At 41.0% G+C, this 18,743-nt stretch overlaps 3 protein-coding genes and 1 long non-coding RNA gene across 4 annotated transcripts; 2 read left to right on the top strand and 2 right to left on the bottom strand.

The window, feature by feature from the left end:
• The first annotated feature begins 53 nt into the window (after positions 1–53).
• Positions 54–942, top strand: LOC110187579 (uncharacterized). Its single transcript, XR_015272157.1, has 2 exons — positions 54–211; positions 269–942. It is a non-coding gene; the product is annotated as an uncharacterized LOC110187579 (long non-coding RNA).
• A 1,639-nt stretch (positions 943–2,581) lies between these two features.
• Pi3K21B (phosphatidylinositol 3-kinase regulatory subunit alpha) lies at positions 2,582–10,516 on the bottom strand. Its single transcript, XM_020956950.2, has 3 exons — positions 9,995–10,516; positions 8,299–9,199; positions 2,582–5,419 (listed from the first exon to the last, which is right to left on the bottom strand). Coding segments are annotated over exons 1-3 (1,566 nt in total). The 5' UTR covers positions 9,996–10,516; the 3' UTR covers positions 2,582–4,755.
• Positions 10,517–11,011: 495 nt separating this feature from the next.
• Positions 11,012–13,491, bottom strand: Stip1 (Stress-induced phosphoprotein 1). The gene is made up of 4 exons (XM_020956974.2): positions 13,294–13,491; positions 12,930–13,212; positions 11,762–12,869; positions 11,012–11,536 (listed from the first exon to the last, which is right to left on the bottom strand). Exons 1-4 carry the CDS (start codon positions 13,300–13,302, stop codon positions 11,464–11,466), a joined length of 1,473 nt encoding a protein of 490 aa, XP_020812633.2. The 5' UTR covers positions 13,303–13,491; the 3' UTR covers positions 11,012–11,463.
• Positions 13,492–13,665: 174 nt separating this feature from the next.
• On the top strand, positions 13,666–18,447 carry cutlet (chromosome transmission fidelity protein 18 homolog). The gene is made up of 12 exons (XM_086834867.1): positions 13,666–14,684; positions 14,736–15,330; positions 15,672–15,900; positions 15,961–16,077; positions 16,152–16,254; positions 16,328–16,467; positions 16,531–16,765; positions 17,013–17,188; positions 17,263–17,396; positions 17,479–17,708; positions 18,149–18,212; positions 18,273–18,447. The coding sequence occupies exons 1-12, from the start codon at positions 13,668–13,670 to the stop codon at positions 18,371–18,373; spliced, it is 3,141 nt and encodes a 1,046-aa protein (XP_086690993.1). The 5' UTR covers positions 13,666–13,667; the 3' UTR covers positions 18,374–18,447.
• Positions 18,448–18,743: the final 296 nt, after the last annotated feature.

The following is an 18,743-nucleotide window of genomic DNA, read 5'->3' as shown; positions in this document are numbered from 1 at the left end:
AACAGCAAACCATTGATACTATCAATAACAAAAATATCGCAATATCGATAACAGGGCAAACAAAATATCGATATTGATATTTTCTACAACTTTTCATTGGTTTGTTGTGATTTTTAAGGAATTTCTTGTATTGAGATTATAAAGTTCATTAATCCGACGATCGATCACTCCTTGAACGTCACAGATTTTGAAAATCGACAAATCTCTTGAGGTAAACTCGAGGCAGGATGAAAATAATTTATTAATTTATTTATTTAATTTGTTTCAGCGACCTGCAAACAAAATAGGGGCCGCTTTAGCTGTCATAATAAGAATGTTCGAGGACCCTACTCTGAGCCATCTAGCGTCATCTAGGTGACATGGGCACCTATAGTCCTAATAAGTGGGCAGATTCTTTGCTCCTGCACAAATGGCAACTTGGCGTGGAAGAGGATATAGCCGATGTTATGCCGGCAACGAATGTTCAGTCCTGTACTCCATTTCAATCGTTGGCTATCCCAATCCGGAGGCACCACAAAACGGCACCCACATAATTGGTCCAGCCGCCTTCAACAACAAGGCTGAAATTTAAATAGGAGACTACGTTGTTCCTGATTTGGTAAAAATGGAGGCAGAAGAGCGACGGATGCGACTGCAGGAATTTAATTTTTAGAGGACCGACCCTCTAGGATTTTTTCCGTACCTATATAATCTTACTGTCAGCTCAACGACATGAAAATAATCAGAGCCTGCGGAGTGTTCGATCGAGTCTACAACGCTCTAAGACTATATATATAATTCTAAATCAGCGACAATCTAAATATCAGTTATGACTTACGACTAATTCTTTTTGTCCGACTCATTCTTTATTTCTTATGGAAAACACATACAACTAATTGATTAAGAAAATCAATGTATGAATAATAATGAACAAATAAATATGTATTTTATGAGAATGGGAAATGGACTTTATCAATCTTCTGTCTTGTGGTAGGGCAGTTAAACACTTAATTAATTTTTCGCGCTTACTTGGTGCATGCAAAAGATAAGAAAATATGGGCTTGTTCACGTGCACTGTGTTGACCTTTATCCAAAGCCCATCAGTCATTATTTAATTGGTGAAAGTATTTAATGTGTCATTGGTTGATAGACTTTTTGCTAAAAAAATCAATTTTAAGTTATATTTCTTTATTTAAAATTGGAAGATGAAACTCGTTTACGACTAGAAAATAATTACTCAAGAAATTATATGTAGCAATTGTATATTAAATTTTCCATATAGTGTTTTTACCTATTTTTGGGATTTAAAAGAGTCAGCTCCTAACTATAAAAAACCATGTCAGCACTTTAGTTATCGCTCTCTGTTAGGAACAAAATAATATCTGCATTTGCACAAAGCCTTAAGCAATTCTACGGTAAAAGATAAGCTATTTTTAGAAATGCAGTCGAGTATCTCATCTTCCCAACTCCACATGATAGCTTCTATAATGTGTACTCCCGGCAGATAACATTAAGCTAGAAAATATCTAGTTATTTGTAGATTAAACGAACTTAAAAACTGCAGCTGTAGACAATTAATTTCTCCTTTTCCCGTTCTAGCCCATTTTGATGAGCCATCACATTCTTGGGAAATACTCAGAAGAGCTGTAGCTTCGTTGTAGAACCCACAGAGATTCATTGGCTTAAATCGGGGATAAGGGGAAAAGTAAGTCACATAATAATAATCAGGTCGCTCTAAGGCGATTCCCTTCAAATATGGCCTGGAAAGCGGTCACTCCTGGTGTGCATGCGCTCCTCAGTGGCCGATCTTCAACGGGGCCCAGCGGCGACCGCGTGATATTCCCCATTCTTCTTTTTTGTTTTTGGGATCGCTTTTCGCAGAGCTCAGCGGATCTGCTGGCCATCGGCGGGCAGGGCTGTGAGGAGGGTTCATTGAAAGAAGAGACCCCAGGAAAAGCTTCGCCTCAACTGCAGAAAAAACTTCAATATTATTATTATTATTGTTGTTATGATGTGTTGGTGCATGAACTTCGGGCCGCAGTTTTTTTTGTTTTGTTTTTATTATTATTCTTTCTTCTGTTTTGTGTTATTTACGAACATTCTTTTTAGACACAAATACAAATACGTACAATGTTTTCTTCGTTTCCGCCGTCTCTTTAAAAACTACTACAAAAAGTTTTGTTAGTTTTCTTGTGTTTGTTGTGGTTGCTGTTGGCGCTTAAAGATCTACAACATTATAGCTTAAGATCTACAACATATAGCATTCTAGAGCATACACATTATATAGGTATGTATGGTTAAATATCTATATATATATATGTGTATATATATATATTCATATAAAAAAATACAACAAATTTGCAATTCGTTTCACATTTAGTTTCGTCGACGCCTTCCATTGTTTTCATATTTCCAATTCTTCTCGGAGAGAGCTTGAAAACATTCACAAATATTTCCTTCTAACATTTAGGTATGGCAAAAAGGTCATCATCATCTATACATCCATGTGTATTAATCGTAATTGATGATATCGATCAATCATATTTAGAAAACATTTAATCATTTACTTCTACTTGTTTGTTTGTGTTCTTATTTTTGTTGTTTCCTTTTTTTATGCATTTTGTGTTTTCTTGAAACGTTTACAAACTATATTTAAAACTTATAAATACTACAACGTACGAGATCCGCCGAAATCTCATAGAATTTAAGCAAAATGAAACACAAGAGTTACGAATTAAATAAATTAAATTAGGAGTTATAATTATTATGCATACAATATATGTTTAAAGAAATCTAACTGAAAGAAGCGCCAATGTTTTTGTGTAAGTGTGATCGATTCGATTTCGATTGGGTAGAATGCAAACAGGAAGCTCGAATGGTTTTCTACTCGCTTAGAACAATAAGGTGGCACAAGAGAAAAATGGAAATTCAACCGGAAAATACCCTTTCCCAAGCGACTTTGAACAAAAATACATATAAAGTACATATTTTGAACACGAAAAAAAATAATTTACATATGAAATATATATTTTAAATATAAAATAAATATTTATATATGAAATATACATTTAATGACCGTCATACAGGGTCTAGATTGCACAAAAACTGGTTAAAGGTGAACTTTCTTGGGAAAGAGTATTTACAAAACTAACGCCTGGCAGGTGGTTTATACATGCATTCTTCCTATTTACGTATAAACATATATATATATATTAATATATATGTTAAATATCAGTTGTGTAAAAAACAAAACAAACAAAAATTATGCCTATTGCAGCGATTCTTTATGGGCAACGGTTTTTGTCTTTTTTTCCTGTTTCTTTCCTTGTGTATAAATTAACAAATGTTAAAATTTTAATTATTACATTTTCGATTGCACTTTGTTTTTGCTTTGCTTGTTGCTGCTCTTCTGTGTGTGTGTTATTTTTTGTTTTCCTTTGTTTCTGTCTGTGTGTGTGTGTTTAATGTATGGAAATTAAGGCTTTCTTAAAAAAAAATAGATATATATATATAAAGATATATTATAGAGTGTGGAAGGGAAATTACTATTTTAGCAACAATCAACTGATCACATCGAGTAAACGTACGTAAATTTCACTTAGAACTACTTCAAATCAATCATAATATAACAACAAATATTAGAGGGGGGCTGGGGCGGTTATCAAAACCTTAACCTGATTTCGCAAACATTTATCATTATTTTCTTTTCTTTTTCTTTTTTGCAATGTTGCTCCTTTGTTTCGCTTTTCGAATATTTACATGAACACCACAAAATATTTATGTATGCATATGTGTATATGAAGAAATGCAGAAAATTTCTTCACAACTTCCACTCTGTCACTCACTCCTCCTTTGTTTTTCCATCGCTTTTCCCCCCCCTCACCCCCTTCCTTTTCGACAACGCACAGCGTGATAACAATAATTATAATTATGGGAAGGGGAGAAAGGATTGCAGGAGGTGCAGGAGGTGGAACTGGAGTTGGATACAACAACAGATAGCTTGAATTATCAATTATCACGCCAAATGCAGTATTACAAAAAATATTTTATATATATATATATATATAGATAGATAATATATATATATATATATATATATAGTATGTGTTTATAAAATTAATCATACTTTTGTAATATTAATAAGATTATACTTTCTCAATTTGAAAAAAGGCTTCTAGCAAGCCATCAAAACATCATGATCAGATCTGATTTTTTTTACACTCGTTAACGATTACGTTTCGTTTCGGATTATGGAGCCTTTTGAATCTTGACGGGGAGGGCTAGTCGACAGTTAAACTGCCAGCGCCATCCATCACACACAAAAAAAAATGTATTCACACCAAACATACACATATCTTATATATATGCATATATTTCGATAGTGATGATGACACACGGCTGAGACCGAAATAATGGCACTGCACAATTGGAACGCAAGTTAAAGTATTACGATCACTTTCGGTGAAATCGAAACATAACCTGCTTGATTTTGGCAGCTATGCTTAGGCAATGCCTATATGTAACTGGCTTCTAGCGAAAAGTTCTTTACACTGACATTTAAAATGGATAAATCACTGACTTTTGCGTGGGCTTAGTATCATGCAATATTATTTTGTAAGCTTTAGAGCCCCGTAGTGCCATTATTTTGACCACATTCGCGGATATATCTAGATATATTAATATATATAGAGAGAGAGGAGTTTGGGGGCTTTAGAGCGAGCGGGACTTAGAGAGATACGATAGCTGGCCTGAGGTTGACGGCTCCAATTGTTGCTCCTACTGCGAAGTACTGAAGTTCGATGGCGAAATGGAGGCCGGTGGCGTCGTATCCGTGTCCTGGCTCCCGATAACCGTTCCAATTCCCATTCCAATACCATCCACTTGGTCGTGATGATCCCGGGACCTACTCGTCGGAATTGGTGCACTGCTGCCCACCATTGGCGGTGTCAATAGCGTCACCGCCCGTTCGGACCATTCCAAATCCCGTTCCTCCTGCAGCTGCGCCAATATCTGCTCCGAATTTTGCTTCCAGTAAAGAAAAGGCCAACGCAGCGTGGTGGCCAGCGTGTCATTGTGCTCCTCTAGGGAATTGTTGGCGTAGTGCTCCACCAGCTTCTTCAGCGAGGGATATATGTTGTAGGGTGCAGCGAAGCCAAATCCGCTTTCCGTCTCATAAATAATGCAGTGATGAACGCTGTCCCCGCAGGAGATCGAGAGAGCAAAGTGACCGAGATCTCTCACGCGGATCAGGAAGGTGCCCGGGGGTGCGTTGCGCAGATATTCCTCCGCATCCCGGCGCTTGGCGTCGCTCAGGAGCCAGAGGGATTCGTTGCTGTGCGGCTGATTCGAGGCCGTTTCGTAATGCTGCAACCATTTGTCGTAGCCCATTTCAAGGATCGTCTTCAGGTCGTCGTCCTTGAGGTTAAAACCTTTCAGGCGCCTGCAAGGTGATGAAAAGATTAAGCAAGGTATTAGTTATGAACTTTACATAAATTTATATATACATTTGATGGCAATTACATAAGAAATTTGTCCAAAACACGATGATTAAGGGAACACATTTGTGGGTAAGCTTCCTTTGCTGATTAACTTGAGGGAGTTGTTTTTGCAAGGCTTTCTTTTTAATCACTATAGTCTCACTTTCTTGCAGAAATAAAATGAAATACACTAATAAATAATTTGATTTTAATTTACCAAAGAATTCTTTAGCATGAAATTTATATTAAAGTAAATATCAACAATGTTAGACCCAAATATCGATATATAAATCCATAATTTAAAGTTGCTATTCTTATTGATATTTTTAAAACCTTGTTGCGAAATGGTTGGAAATTTGATTTACTTTTTTTATAAGACTTTTCCTTTCTCTTCTTATTGTAATGCATTTTTAATGCAATTTCACAACTTTTTTGATAAACTTATCCCTGGAGGCGTGGCGTACGTGACCATCTAGTTTTCAATTTAATTTTGGCTTATGGGCGATGTCTTATCTAATCTTTTAAAAGTTGTTGAAATGTTTCATTTGAAACATAAAAAAATGTATAATAATTGGTATTCAATATAAAATCGAATCAATAAATCTCTTTACTCAGCAAAGAACTCTTTCCGAAGGCCGTGGTACGTGTCACTTTAGACTTGGCCAACAATTCACTTAGATGTGGTAGGTAATCGATGATAAGTAGCTATTAAATTCGATTTGGCGTGATATCGATGCCTCATCTAACTGTGTGCAATTTCAACTGACGACGAAACGAACCCTTGATAACTAAATGCGACTGCCGCTGTCGCCGTCGCCGCCGTTCGGTCTACGAAAGTCCAGACCTGGAGGTTTCCGCATCACGATCGGTTCGGGCAATCGGGGCGATCAGGCGATCAGGGGGAGCTTTGCTGCTGCTCTTTCATTAATGTATGTATGTCCGTCCGAGGGGCTATCCAAGTGACTAAGTCTTCGCGCGCAGCGATAAGCCCCACAAGGCGGTGGTCGGTCGGTTGTGATATCATCAATCTTTGGAGCGGACGGTGCAGCAAAAAAAGTTAACAACCGCCAAAAGGAATAGACTCTCCAGGGAGCTTTGTCTAATCTCTGAAGGAGGAGTCAAGTGGGATACAACGGACTCTTGGAGACTTGCTGGCATTTATCTCATAAATGACGGTGGTGGCCCTCCCGCCGTCTCTAATCGCGGTAGGTTTAGATACACAAACCTTGGGGACCAGCAAAAGGTTTGCAAAAAGCAAGGCAGCCCATACAGAAAGAGGCACATAGATACTAGAGTTCATATGTATGTATGTGCAGGGGTAGAAGTAAAGGAAAAAATTATTAAGCACTCGGCAAACTTATAATTCCTGATAAGCGAACCTATCTTTAGCAAGGCGCTAACCTTATCTATAGGCCCCCGGCCGTTTCCTCTATTCCCCGTCCAAGTGTCACTCGCTGCGCTCTTCCACACTCTAGGTAATACCCATAGAAACCAATTTGGAAGCGCGTAAACTCATCAAAAAACGATGACGTACTCCCCCTCTGTGTAAGTGCCTGTTGCTAGGCACTATACTATATATCATTTGCTTTTCAACCGACCAAGAAATTGCAAAGGATTATGACAAGTTCTGGGAGATGGACCACAAATCACAAATTAAATAGAAAAGAAAAAGACATCCAGCACCATGCAAATGATTTGACAGATCATAGGGGATCATAGAAATTGAATAAATATACAAGGTATTATTTGTAATACATTTTATAATATATATAACTATTTTAATTGAATTTGTAGTTCCAGAATTCTTAAATAACGTCATTTAATGTACTTAATGTATGTACATGACTCTAGTATTCATGAAAAGAACCCATAAACTAATTGGTATCCTGTAACAATATAGCAAATATAAACCTACAAGAAAATAAAACTTTTATCTATTTAATCATAATAATAGCTAATTATTATTTTACTTTTGAATGTCAACTTTTGTGTTATCTAAATATAATTAAATGTAAAAAAATAAATACTCTTCTTGAGTTTAGAACCCCCAATTCAAACACAAGGCCTTGATACGAATGTATGCATATATATTAATTGTTTGCAAATACACATAAATAGGGTTTCGATGTTGGAGTCAAAAATCAAGATTAACCGCCCATCTTCCAGATAAGAAGACTAGCCCAAAGGCAACTTTGTACCTTATAAATTGGAGGGGTCGCTTATCATGCCCTCCAGCTGGGAATAATATAAGGGAAGGTAAGACAAAAATCTAGTGATCTAATAAACCGTTTATTGTGAAAAGAATCAGAGCCCAGGTAAGGCAAACTTTTATATAGGTAACGAAATCGTTGGAAAGGTAAACTGGCCAGGCACGTAGACGCTCTGGAACCGAGGACGACACGGAGGGGGCCGTGAAGCAGCTCAGTCTGCCGTTAACAATGTTAGGCCATTATTATCGGTATCGATGCCGACGCTAGACAGAATGAGCGATCGGTTGAGCGTATAAAATCAGCCAGAACCAAGTTCGAGTTCGCTTTTCGCTGGCAGAAAATGCAAACTGAGGCTTATCCTCGCACTTCTCTGAACCTCAAACCTGCCTTACCCATGCCATTGAAAACACACCACTTCTGGCTAATGAACATCTTAATTTCCCTCTATAAATTGAAGTCATTGCGACGAAAATAAAGGCTATTGCCTTTATTTACTGTACTGTAAAATGCCAATAAGAACACGACACAAAGCTAATAGCTTAATCGGTTATTAAATAGTTAAAGCTTTGGTATTGTCTATAGTGGGAACAAGCAATTGCTTGGCGCTCTCTCATAACAACAACTATACTCACTCAATGTACTTGTCCTTGCGCAACTGCAGCATCTGCAACTCCGGCTTACTGGCATTGATCTGACGCTCCAGCAGCAGTTCCTCCTTCTTCATCGTCTCCATGTAATGATTGAGGTCCTGTATCTTGGCCTGAAGCACCTCGAGCAGGCTCAGCAGGCGATTCCTGTTCTCAATCAGACTGAGTCGAGTGTTAACATTATTGCTGCAGGTCGAGGCCGATGGGACACCACCAGCTCCCTCGCTGCCGACTCCCTCTGGCGTCTCCGGTGCTTTGGTATCCACTGGCGTTTTCATATAGGATTCGTTAAGCTTGATCTGATTACGGAATATCTTCTCCGCATTCCCGAATACACACTGATGCAGCTTCTTCTCCTGCAGCTCCTCCCGAATGGCATTAAAGGAGTTTCGCTTCTGTTCGAGATTCTGCTCGGCCAACTGCAGGTGCTGGCAGGTGCGAATGAAGTCGTTACTCAGCAGACTGAGATCGCCGTGCGGTTGCGACTCCTCGTCGTCACAGATCCGCACTATCGGATTGCTCAGCGTGATGTCCAGCGACTTGTTGTACATGCTCAGTGAGTTCTCCTTGTAGTAGTTTATCATCTCCACCACCGATGAGAAGAGCTTTGTCTCGATGAAACCGTACTTTCGATCCATGTGACAGATTTTGATTAACTTCTCGATACCGTCCTTCATCAGGGTTAGCGTGTATTCGCCCTTCTTGGACAGAGCATCGCGAACCAGGAAGCTCCCATCCGGCTTGCCGTGGAGTATGGTCTTTGCCGTCTCCCGGGAGATGCGGCCCCAGTACCATGGCGCCAGGCGCAGCTCCTCCTCATTGGGATCGACCAGCGATCCGGGCGCCTGGGGCCGCATCGTCGAATAGTGCAGCGGTGAGGATTGCACTAAAGAGGGGAAAAAAAATAGAGACGAAAGAGATTATTTTAGCATATGTAAAAAATTCATGGATTAAGGGTTCAATATTCATTCAACAGCTTCCGTTTTACTTGTTTCTTTTTTTTACGGATTTAATAGAGAATATCTTATTAAAAATTCGATTGCGAGGTAACCTATTATAAATCATATAAATATTGGTTTTAGCTATGGTGGAAAAAGTTTCTAAAGTAAATAAAAGTTTTGGGTTTTTAGTTTTGATGATTTTTTTACTCGATACTCTTTTATTAAATCAAAGAAACCTATATAAAATAAAAGCTAGTAATATGAACTTTATAAGAATTAATTTATCCTACAATATATCAAATTCCAACTTTCCAAACCCTTCATCTTCGATTCCAGCCGCTAATAAAGTCCTCCAAACAAAGGTTAGTCTTTAAAATTCATTAATTAATATCAATTTTGAGCTAGAAAGCAAAAGGAAACAGCTGTTCCGAGTCAGTGAAGGAGAGCCTTCCCCAAGAAATCGATGCCTCATTATTTTAGGGCCTAATTGCTTCCCAATCCGTTAATAGCTATTGGCCACATATTGCTCCAACAACAACTGTAACTACTACTACAGCAGAAGCAACGGCAGCGGTAGCGGCAGCATGTAATAATCGTTGGCGTCCCGGCTCTCTCCATCGCTCTCTCGCTCGCGCCCCCGACTCCCCCACTCGCACCCTCTCGCTCGCGCACCGACTCTTTGCGGGCCTGTTGCCAAGCGCCCCCGAAACGCAGAAAAGGCAGAGAAATAAAAAACTCACTTTTGTTGGCTTTTTGGGGACTGCAGTGGGACGAAATTCCTGCGATGCGGTGACTGAAGCTGGACAAAAAAACTGACGATTTTTTGGGGTTCCGGGACTTTACTCGCTCGTCTCGATTCGCGTGTGTTAATTTCACGTTATACCAGCGGCTATAGCTTATAGCTGCTGCTCACCACCACCAGCGAGGGCGCACATCTTTCTATTCTCGTTTTCGCGATTTCAACTAAGCACACATGCACACGCACAACACACGGCCGCAACCATACACTGGTTAAAAAAAATGATTGGCTTGAGGTCCGAACTCGCGAGGTTTTTACACTTTTCTCGGATCTCCGGTGGAGCGTTGCGTTCGCAGGGGCCTGGTGGTGCGGCAACGGGGTCAAAACATTATCGTACGGCACTTTTGGACGACAAAAAGAGGATGTAAATCACAAATATCAGCACATTTCCATTTTCTTGCAAAGTAGTACTGGAAAACGTCGAACACTATCGATCCCATCGATGTTTGGATACTTAAATATCGATTACTTTTTTTACGCTATCGATGTTTTGTATAAATTGGTTATTTAACATTTAACATAGATACCAATTTTACACGCTCTCAGATACATGGAGTTGAATTCTCATGTAGGAAGTAAAATTCATGAACAGATCTGCTGATAACAATAATATAGTATTTTTATAGTTTCATTTCTGTATTCTTTTGAGATAATCAATAAAAAACAAATAAAATGTTATTTTTTTCTAATACAAATATTAATAATAAATGACTTGTTTCGTTTCAATTCATTTCTATACTATTTAATATTAATTAATTAGTAAAAAAAATTAGCCAGAAAGGAATATACATTTCGTACCTTTCCCAATATTCCATAAGTATTTTGAAGTTATGTTCTTATACATTAACAATACAAAATGTTGAATTATAAGTTCCAGAAATGCTTAAATTAAACAATTGCCCAAGCATGAGTGCAACACTAGAGGTGTTATGAGTAAGATATTGAAAGCCTAAGCTTATACCATTCTTTGACTCATTTATTTTACATTCAAAAACTTATTTTAGAGCTAAGCTACAGCATAGTTATTGTAGTAAGAAAATAAGGACCTTGACGTCTGGAGCCTACTCCATCCATCCGCGTAAATCAATTAGGCAGACATTTATCAATGATTTTGTTACTTTCCTTTTAGTTATATTCTGTTGTTATTTTTGTTTTAAGTTATTTATAGTTATCGTCCTTCTGCATTTGGGCGCTGCGATCTCTAAGGTAGTTACGTTTATAGCATTAAATTTTGTGGCCCGTCTCTTAGAAAACGATATTTTAGTTGTTAACCAGCTTGCGGGAGGTGCCTTCAAATTGTGTATTATTTGGGCCTTTGTCTCCTGCACTTTTATCAATATGGTTGGTGTGTTGTGAGTTAGTATGTGTGTTGGGTGTGTGTGAGGTTGTGTGTGTATGGAGGTGGAGTGCCTAGTGTATCTGAATGATGCCCGATTCCAGCAGCTTCATTATCTTGTCGGCGATGGCTGGATTCTGCAAATGTCTGCAAAACACAAAGGTTTATAATTAATTAAAATGTCATTTCTGTGATTGGTTTTTAGAGACATAAGAGGCGTATTTTGTTTCTTATTCAGCTCCAGAAGCATGAGACTGTTTAAAATGCAAATTAAATTTAACATTGAAACAGAAACTTCTAGACGTGTTCCACTGAGTAAGAGCTTAGCCAGGGTCAAGAAATAAAAATAATCAGGCGGCCGAAGGTACTCACTCTTTAACTGCATTGGGATCATTTTGCATCTGCTCGAGAATCATGCGCATTGCCGGGTCCTTGAGGATTTGCTGGATCTCGGGGTCGGACATGGCGTTCTTGAGCACCTCCTGCGGGTTGCGCTGGAAGTTCATCGAGCACTGGCGATAACCCTCCACGGCCTCCGCGTTGTTGGGATCAAGCTCAAGGGCCTTCTGGTAGGCCGACTGGGCCTTGGAGGTCTGCTGCATGCCCTGCAGGATCTTTCCCTTGCGAATGTAGCCCTTGATAAACTTCTCGTCAAGCTTGATGCACGTCTCGCAGTCCTTCAGTCCCAAATCAAAGGCAGCCAGCTTGGTGTAGCAGGCAGCGCGGTTGCTGTATAGTTTGGGATCATCGGGATTGCGCTTGATTGCCTCGGAATAGTGCTTCACAGCGGTGCTATAATCGCCCTTCTTAAAGAAATGGTTGCCCTGCTCCTTCTCCTCCTCGGCCTTTTCCGGATTGATGTAGGCCTTACGCTCCTCCTCCTTGATCTTGGCCTCCACCTCGCTCAACGAGGTTTTGATCTCCGGCGTACGGTGCTCGGACATGGCCTTCTCATAGTAGATTTTCGCCTGCTTGTAGTTCTCCAGCTTGCGATAGGTATTACCAATGCGAGCAAAAGACTTCGCTATCAGCTTGAAGTCGGATCGAGTTTCGCGTCCCACCTCAATGCCCTTCTCGCACTGTTTGATACACTCCTCGTATTCCTTGCGCTCAAAGTGAACGGCGGCAATGTTGTTGTAGAACGTAATGTCCGTGGGATCCTGGGCAATGGCAGCGTGGTAGTGTTTGAGGGCCGTTTCGAACTCCTTCTTTTTGTAGGCGGCGTTGCCCAGCTCCTTCTCCTTCTTGGCAAAGTACTTTTTCTTCTCCTCCTCCGTCATGTCCTCCACCCGCGGCTCGGCCGGTTTGGCCGGCTCAGCTGGTTTCGAGGGAGGCGGCGACGGTGCACGCCTGGTGCGCGTCTGCTGCGGATCAATGTCCATGGGAATATCGCCCTGCGATTGCATATAGCTGAGCACCGAGGCAGTTATGTCCTGCCGACCCTGAAGCAGAATGGCGTTCTGGGGATCGTACTTGAGACCTGCGAAACGGTGCCAAAGTGAGGTTAGGTTGCGGTGATTCATGGCTCACGGAGACTTACCCTCGTTGTAGGCCTCGAAGGCCTTCATAAAGTCCTGGAGACCGGCGGCGGCAGCCCCCTTCCGCGAGTAACCCTTCGCCCAGGTTGGATTCAGCTCGATCGTCTTCTCCGCATCCTCCAGCGCCGACTCGAAATTGCCGGCCTTGGCGTGGGCTGCCGAACGGTTGCTGTACAGCACATGGTTCTTGCCGTCCAGAGCGATAGCCTCTGTGTACGCCGCCACCGCCTCGTCGAACTTCTCGGCGTTCAGCGCCTGGTTGCCCTTCTCCTTAAGTTCGTTCACCTGCAGCAAACCGCAAGGGTCAAGAATTTTTGCACGTTGTCCCTTTGTTGCGCTTGACGCACTCTCGCCCGGCACACTCACCTTGTCCATCTTTTCTGGCAGAGCGGCTATTTGGCTGTAGTTCAGCGCTTAATTATGCTTAATTCCCTGAAACACGCTGCGAACCGAGCAAAGTGAAAATGTTTAAAAAAAATGCCGACTTTTCTAGAAGCAATTGTTGGGAAAAAACATCGAGTGATTTCTACAGGGTTTCGCCCTCGCCCGCCGCCTGGTCACACTGAGAATTTTCCCCGCAAAGGCAGCTGGTTACACCTCAATCATCGACGTAATGAAAAGTCTTGAGTGAGTAAAAAAGTATGCACCTGCGGTAAAAATGGCTTTTCAGGTTCTTATTCAAAGGTGTCTGTTTCTGTCTGGTTGTCCCATTAAAAATTCACGTATTTTCAGCAAACATTATGTATATATGTATATCGATAGTTTCAAAGGGTGGCAGCTCTGTCCAACAGCTGTGTTTCGCCTTTTGGCGGGAATTTTGCACTTTGCGAAATATTGTTTACAATTGTGTTGATTTTCTGGCGGATACTCCGAGGATTCCCACGATGGATCAATATCCGGACGAGAACGAAGAATTCGAGCTGCAGTACCAAGACGAGTTGGAGCTGCTAGACGATGTGCCGCACGAGTTTGACGCCTACGATGGACCGAGCACCTCAAAGCAGGCAGCGGAAAAGCAGAAGGAAAACCGAGCTCCCATAGGAATTAAAGATGCCTCCAACTTCACTCTGGGCTCGCCGCAACTGTCTCAAATTACCTTCGGAGCGAGCCAGTTGGATGCTGGTGATGATGCAGGCAGCGGCGGCGGCCACGTCAATCGCAGACTTTTCGGTACGCCAAAAGGACCGCCGGCGGGCCGTGGCTGCTCCACACCCTTTCAGCGTATGCCGGCCATACATGAGCTGGATAACACTCAGCTGACCAGCAGGGGATTCGACCAGGAGCCGCTACTCAATGCCGCCGCCAAACAACTTCAGGATGTGGGTCTCAAGAATGCTAACAAGCGGCGCCTGGAACGTGATCTCTTTGGTGATATCGATGATCTCTTTCACGAATCGTACGAGGATCCCCTGGTGAAAAAGGCCCGGACGGAGGAGCAAAGGGATAACGAGGCCATTGACAAGATCCTGGAATTGCGACGAAAAATGCGCGAATCAAGCAAGACTCTGCGAAAGGATGATGCGAGTCGGCTGCAGGCTCTGCATGACTTCAAGATGCGTAACCTCTCCTACGAGATACCCAACTGGCCCTTTTTGGCCGTTCAACGGAGCGATTTGGAGCGCATCTATGTGCGATTCCATTCCGAGGATTACGAGCAACGTCAGCTGGATATGCTGAGTGTGAGGGGCGCATCGCCAGTGGTGGACAGCCTGCTAGGCGAAGCCAAGGAGAAGATATGGCAGGAGGCCAGGGAAATGGTAAGTTCTTAGAAGACATTAGCAGTTTCTAAAAAGTCTATATTCCCGCAGGTTCAGCTACGTGCAGCTTTCAATCCAGCCTCAGAAACAGATATAACCTTGGTATCGGCCAATGACCATACGGAGATTGGACGCCTTTGGGTGGAAAAGTATAAGCCAAGGAAATACATTGATCTGCTGTCCGACGAGATGACCAATCGAAGTCTGCTCTACTGGCTAAAAATGTGGGATAAAGTGGTATTTGGGAAGGCTTTTCACAGCAAGCAGCAACAGGAACAGGCGGAGGCAGGCACTGGAGGCGGTGGCGGCGGAGGAGGATCTAATAACCAGCTCAATAGCTTTAATAAGCGTACCGGCAAGTTCGAATCCAATGGGGGCTGGCGGCAAAGGAAATCCCGTCAAGCTCTGAATACAAATGTAGACGCCCTGGGTAGGCCCATGCAAAAGGTTGCCCTGCTTTGTGGTCCACCTGGCTTGGGTAAGACCACATTGGCCCACACCATTGCCCGGCATGCAGGCTATAATGTTCGCGAGATCAATGCCTCGGACGATCGCAGTCCCGAAGCCTTTAAGCTGGCCTTGGAGAATGGAACGCAGATGTCGTCGGTGTTGAATCAGGATAAGCGGCCCAATTGCATTGTTTTGGGTAAGTTATACCAAAAACTCTGGTTGTTTTTATAATTAAAAGGTTAGACAAAATAATAGGTAAACAAAAAGGGAAACTAACTTAGAGCAGCCGAAGTTAATATACTCTGGCAGTTTTTAATTGAATTAGAGGATCGTATCAAAAATCGACCACAACTAAGCCTAAATTATTCTCTTTTTGTCTTTTATGACAGTTCCTTCGACAAACCTAAGCTTTGAAAACTCATAACAAAGCTAAAAAAGCTAAATGTAAATGTGTCTTTTGATTTCGATTATTAAATTATTTAACAATTAAGAAATAATAATAATATTTCATAATAATATTTTTTGCATCATATTTAGATGAAATCGATGGTGCTCCTCGCCAATCCATCGAATATCTTGTCAAATTTGTCAACGACGGCATTTTCAACAAGGTAAAGGCCAAGGGGGCCAAGGCCGAGCACAATGTCCTAAGGCGTCCAATTATTTGCATTTGTAATGATGTCTACGATCCTGCACTGCGACCTTTGAGACAAGTTGCCTTCGTGGTAAGCTTTCCGCCTATTGATGCTGCGCGTTTAGCGGAAAGGTATTAGTATTGATAAATATATAATATATGTAAATAATATTGATAAATGATAAATTACAGATTGGTGAAGATTGCCCAAAGGGAGCAGTTAAAAACGGATTTTGGTTCATTGATTGCCTTGGCGGAGAAATCAGGAAATGATGTTAGAAGCTGTATTTCATCCATGCAGTTCTTTAAGTAATTAATAACATTTATTTTTTTGATTAATTACTTCATACTAAATACTCTTAATGTCCATATTCTTCTCACAGTGCCCAAAAGCATAGCCTTACTTTGCAGGATGTGCTTAATAATAATTTGGGACAAAAGGATCGACACCAGGGGCTTTTCGAGGTTTGGGATGCCATTTTCCGGGTAGGATTATCACTTGATTGTTTGTTTCTTATACTTGTTTTATGATTTCTTAAATGCTTTGGTATATGTACAGATAAAACGTCCTCGAAAGACGCTACAAACAGACGGCAACAAAGCCGTCGAGCCTGTTCAGGTTACAATGACGAATATGTCGGTGACAACACGAGTGGGCAATGTTTTGGATGTCGTGCACTCCAGTGGGGACTACGAGAGGTAAGAAACTTTAGTTACTTAAAGTGATCACTTAGTACATTAGTCTATGGATCCCTTTTGCAGACTCACCCAAGGCGTTTATGAGAACTACTTGCAGCAGAAGATGCCCGATCCAAATTTTACGGGAGTGTGCGAGGCTCTTAAATGGTTCTGTTTTACGGATACGGTACAACATCAGATAGGGCGTCAGCAAAACTACAGTGTGTATCCGTATCTGCAGTATGGCTTTGTCGTTTGGCATTTGCTGTTCGCAACGTTGGCATGGCCGAAAATTGCATTTCCCACGCGTGGCTTTGAGGTGAGTTTGAAGAAGCTTTTGGCAAAGAAAACATTATTTCTTTTCATTGGCCAGGCGAGGCCTTCCTTTGAGAGAATCTCATGATTTATGCAGGGTGTCATTAGCTGAGGCAAACATGCCCCGTGCATAATCAACAGAATCAAGCCATGTAATTACTTGTCCATTATGTGCCTCAAATGCAATCACAAGATTAATGAGACTCCTGCATAGATTCCGCAAGTGTTTACCCTCTGCCTTCCTCTTTCAGTTTCAACAGAAGAGCACCAACCAAAGGAATATCTTTCAAGCCATGCGCAAAGGTGTCACCACCTCGGCATTTGGTGTGGGTCAGGGCAGGGTTCTGCTGCTCGATACGGTGCCATTGCTGAAGAGGATTCTATCGCCGCAATTGCGCTCAGTGGCCGTGCAGTTGTTGTCACCAAAGTAAAGCTTTATTGCAACGTATTTTTTACTGACTTTCAACTGATTTTTAACTCGTATTTATCCTTTTGTTTTAGGGAACAACAAGACCTGCGCCACACCATCGATGTAATGGTTGATCTTGGTCTGACATTTGTTCAGGTGAAAAATATGGAAGGGCATTATGTGTTTCAAACGGAGCCAGATTTGGATGCACTTAGTGCATTTCCTGGTGAGTTATATGCAAAAACTTATATATGGATATATACATTTATTTTATAAAAAACCTTATTTAAATTATTTCTCCCATTAAGGCTATCCTGGTCTCACTCTTCCCTACTTCAGTCGCCAGCTCATAGCTCGCGAAGTGGACTTGGAGCGGATACGACGAGCTGCTCCCAAAGGCGGAGACCCATCTGTTCCAGCTATCGCTACCAAGAAGAAAACTACAGCAGGCGCTCAGCTGCCCAATCATTTACAGACATTGAAGCCGAAACCCATTTCATCGGCGGCTAATATGCGCAGTGCAGCGCCCAAGCAGCAGGTAATCCTTGTTGCAGCAAAAAAGCAAATGCCAAGATTTGCATGCCTTGCATTTACTTAGCAGAGCAATTTATGTGCAAATTTTGTGGTAACTTGAAAATTCAACCCAACAAATAATGCGCATATGCTCATCCCCTAAAAAATGTTCTTATTTTTTCTCGTTGTTCCTTTTTCCTCGTTGGCCAAATCCTTGAAAAGCTAATAACCCATAAGGGGATTCCACCGCTGGTGTATTGTCATTGGGGTCGTTATTTCGGGGATCAACGCAAACGAACATTTATTGCTTATCTTAAGCGAAAGCGAAGGCACACTTTATTGTTGGCTATATTGTCAAATAGTAATATTCTTTGGAGCTTTTAATGTTTCGGGTTCATATATTTTGTTAATTCAATATTATATGAAGATATTTAAGCTTTTGTTTATTGTTTTATTTACTTTCAGCTTACCAAAGACTTTTTTGGACGAGTTACTCACAAATCTGCTTCTACAACTCATAAAGATGAGGGTAAGTCTTTTAGGTACATATTTCTAGTTTTATTTTTTCATAATTTGGAGTATTTTTAAGGAAAAACTGATGCCATAGTGAAGAGCCCAATTTGGTATCGCTATAAAGAGGGCTTCAATAATGCCGTTCGCAAGGATGTACACCTACACGAGCTGCTCTAGAATTACTTAGATACCTTAGGTCTATAATTTTATTTATTAAAAGGATAATAAAAAGTAGAACTCTAAGAAAATAATGCTATAATTGCTTTTAATTATTTATTTATTTTATTAGGGGTTTCCTTTTTGCTGCGTCTTTATTATTATTCGAAGTAGTTTTTCTTTCCTTTTTAACGTGCAATTATTGTTATTTAAAGGTCTTGTTTTTTTCCCACACCCCCAAATATATATTATATTAAACTATATATATACGGTATGTAAAGTAGGGTATATATTGTTGTATTTCGTTTTCATATCACCCAGTTTGATTCATCTGCCATGACTATAGCTCGTCTTATCGCCTTCACTCTCTGAGCTTGCGATGGGGTTTGAG

The sequence above is a fragment of the Drosophila serrata genome, unplaced genomic scaffold (assembly GCF_035046125.1).
Source record: "Drosophila serrata isolate PLE 108 unplaced genomic scaffold, ASM3504612v1 contig_275, whole genome shotgun sequence".
Taxonomy (NCBI): domain Eukaryota; kingdom Metazoa; phylum Arthropoda; class Insecta; order Diptera; family Drosophilidae; genus Drosophila; species Drosophila serrata.
The sequence above is the reverse complement of the archived record's forward strand: the minus strand, read 5'-3'. Positions and strand labels throughout refer to the sequence as shown.

Excerpts from the sequence above, each read along its gene's own strand:
- Pi3K21B (XM_020956950.2), bottom strand. Across the intron at positions 5,420-8,298 it reads CGCAAGGACAAGTACATTGA|GCGCCTGAAAGGTTTTAACC; the intron begins GTGAGTATAGTT and ends ATCACCTTGCAG.
- Stip1 (XM_020956974.2), bottom strand. Across the intron at positions 12,870-12,929 it reads CTTCGAGGCCTACAACGAGG|GTCTCAAGTACGATCCCCAG; the intron begins GTAAGTCTCCGT and ends ACCGTTTCGCAG. Across the intron at positions 11,537-11,761 it reads GATCCCAATGCAGTTAAAGA|ACATTTGCAGAATCCAGCCA; the intron begins GTGAGTACCTTC and ends TGTGTTTTGCAG.
- cutlet (XM_086834867.1), top strand. The coding sequence starts at position 13,668 with ATGTATATATGTATATCGATAGTTTCAAAGGGTGGCAGCTCTGTCCAA. Across the intron at positions 16,078-16,151 it reads TCATCCATGCAGTTCTTTAA|TGCCCAAAAGCATAGCCTTA; the intron begins GTAATTAATAAC and ends TTCTTCTCACAG. Across the intron at positions 16,255-16,327 it reads TTTGGGATGCCATTTTCCGG|ATAAAACGTCCTCGAAAGAC; the intron begins GTAGGATTATCA and ends GTATATGTACAG.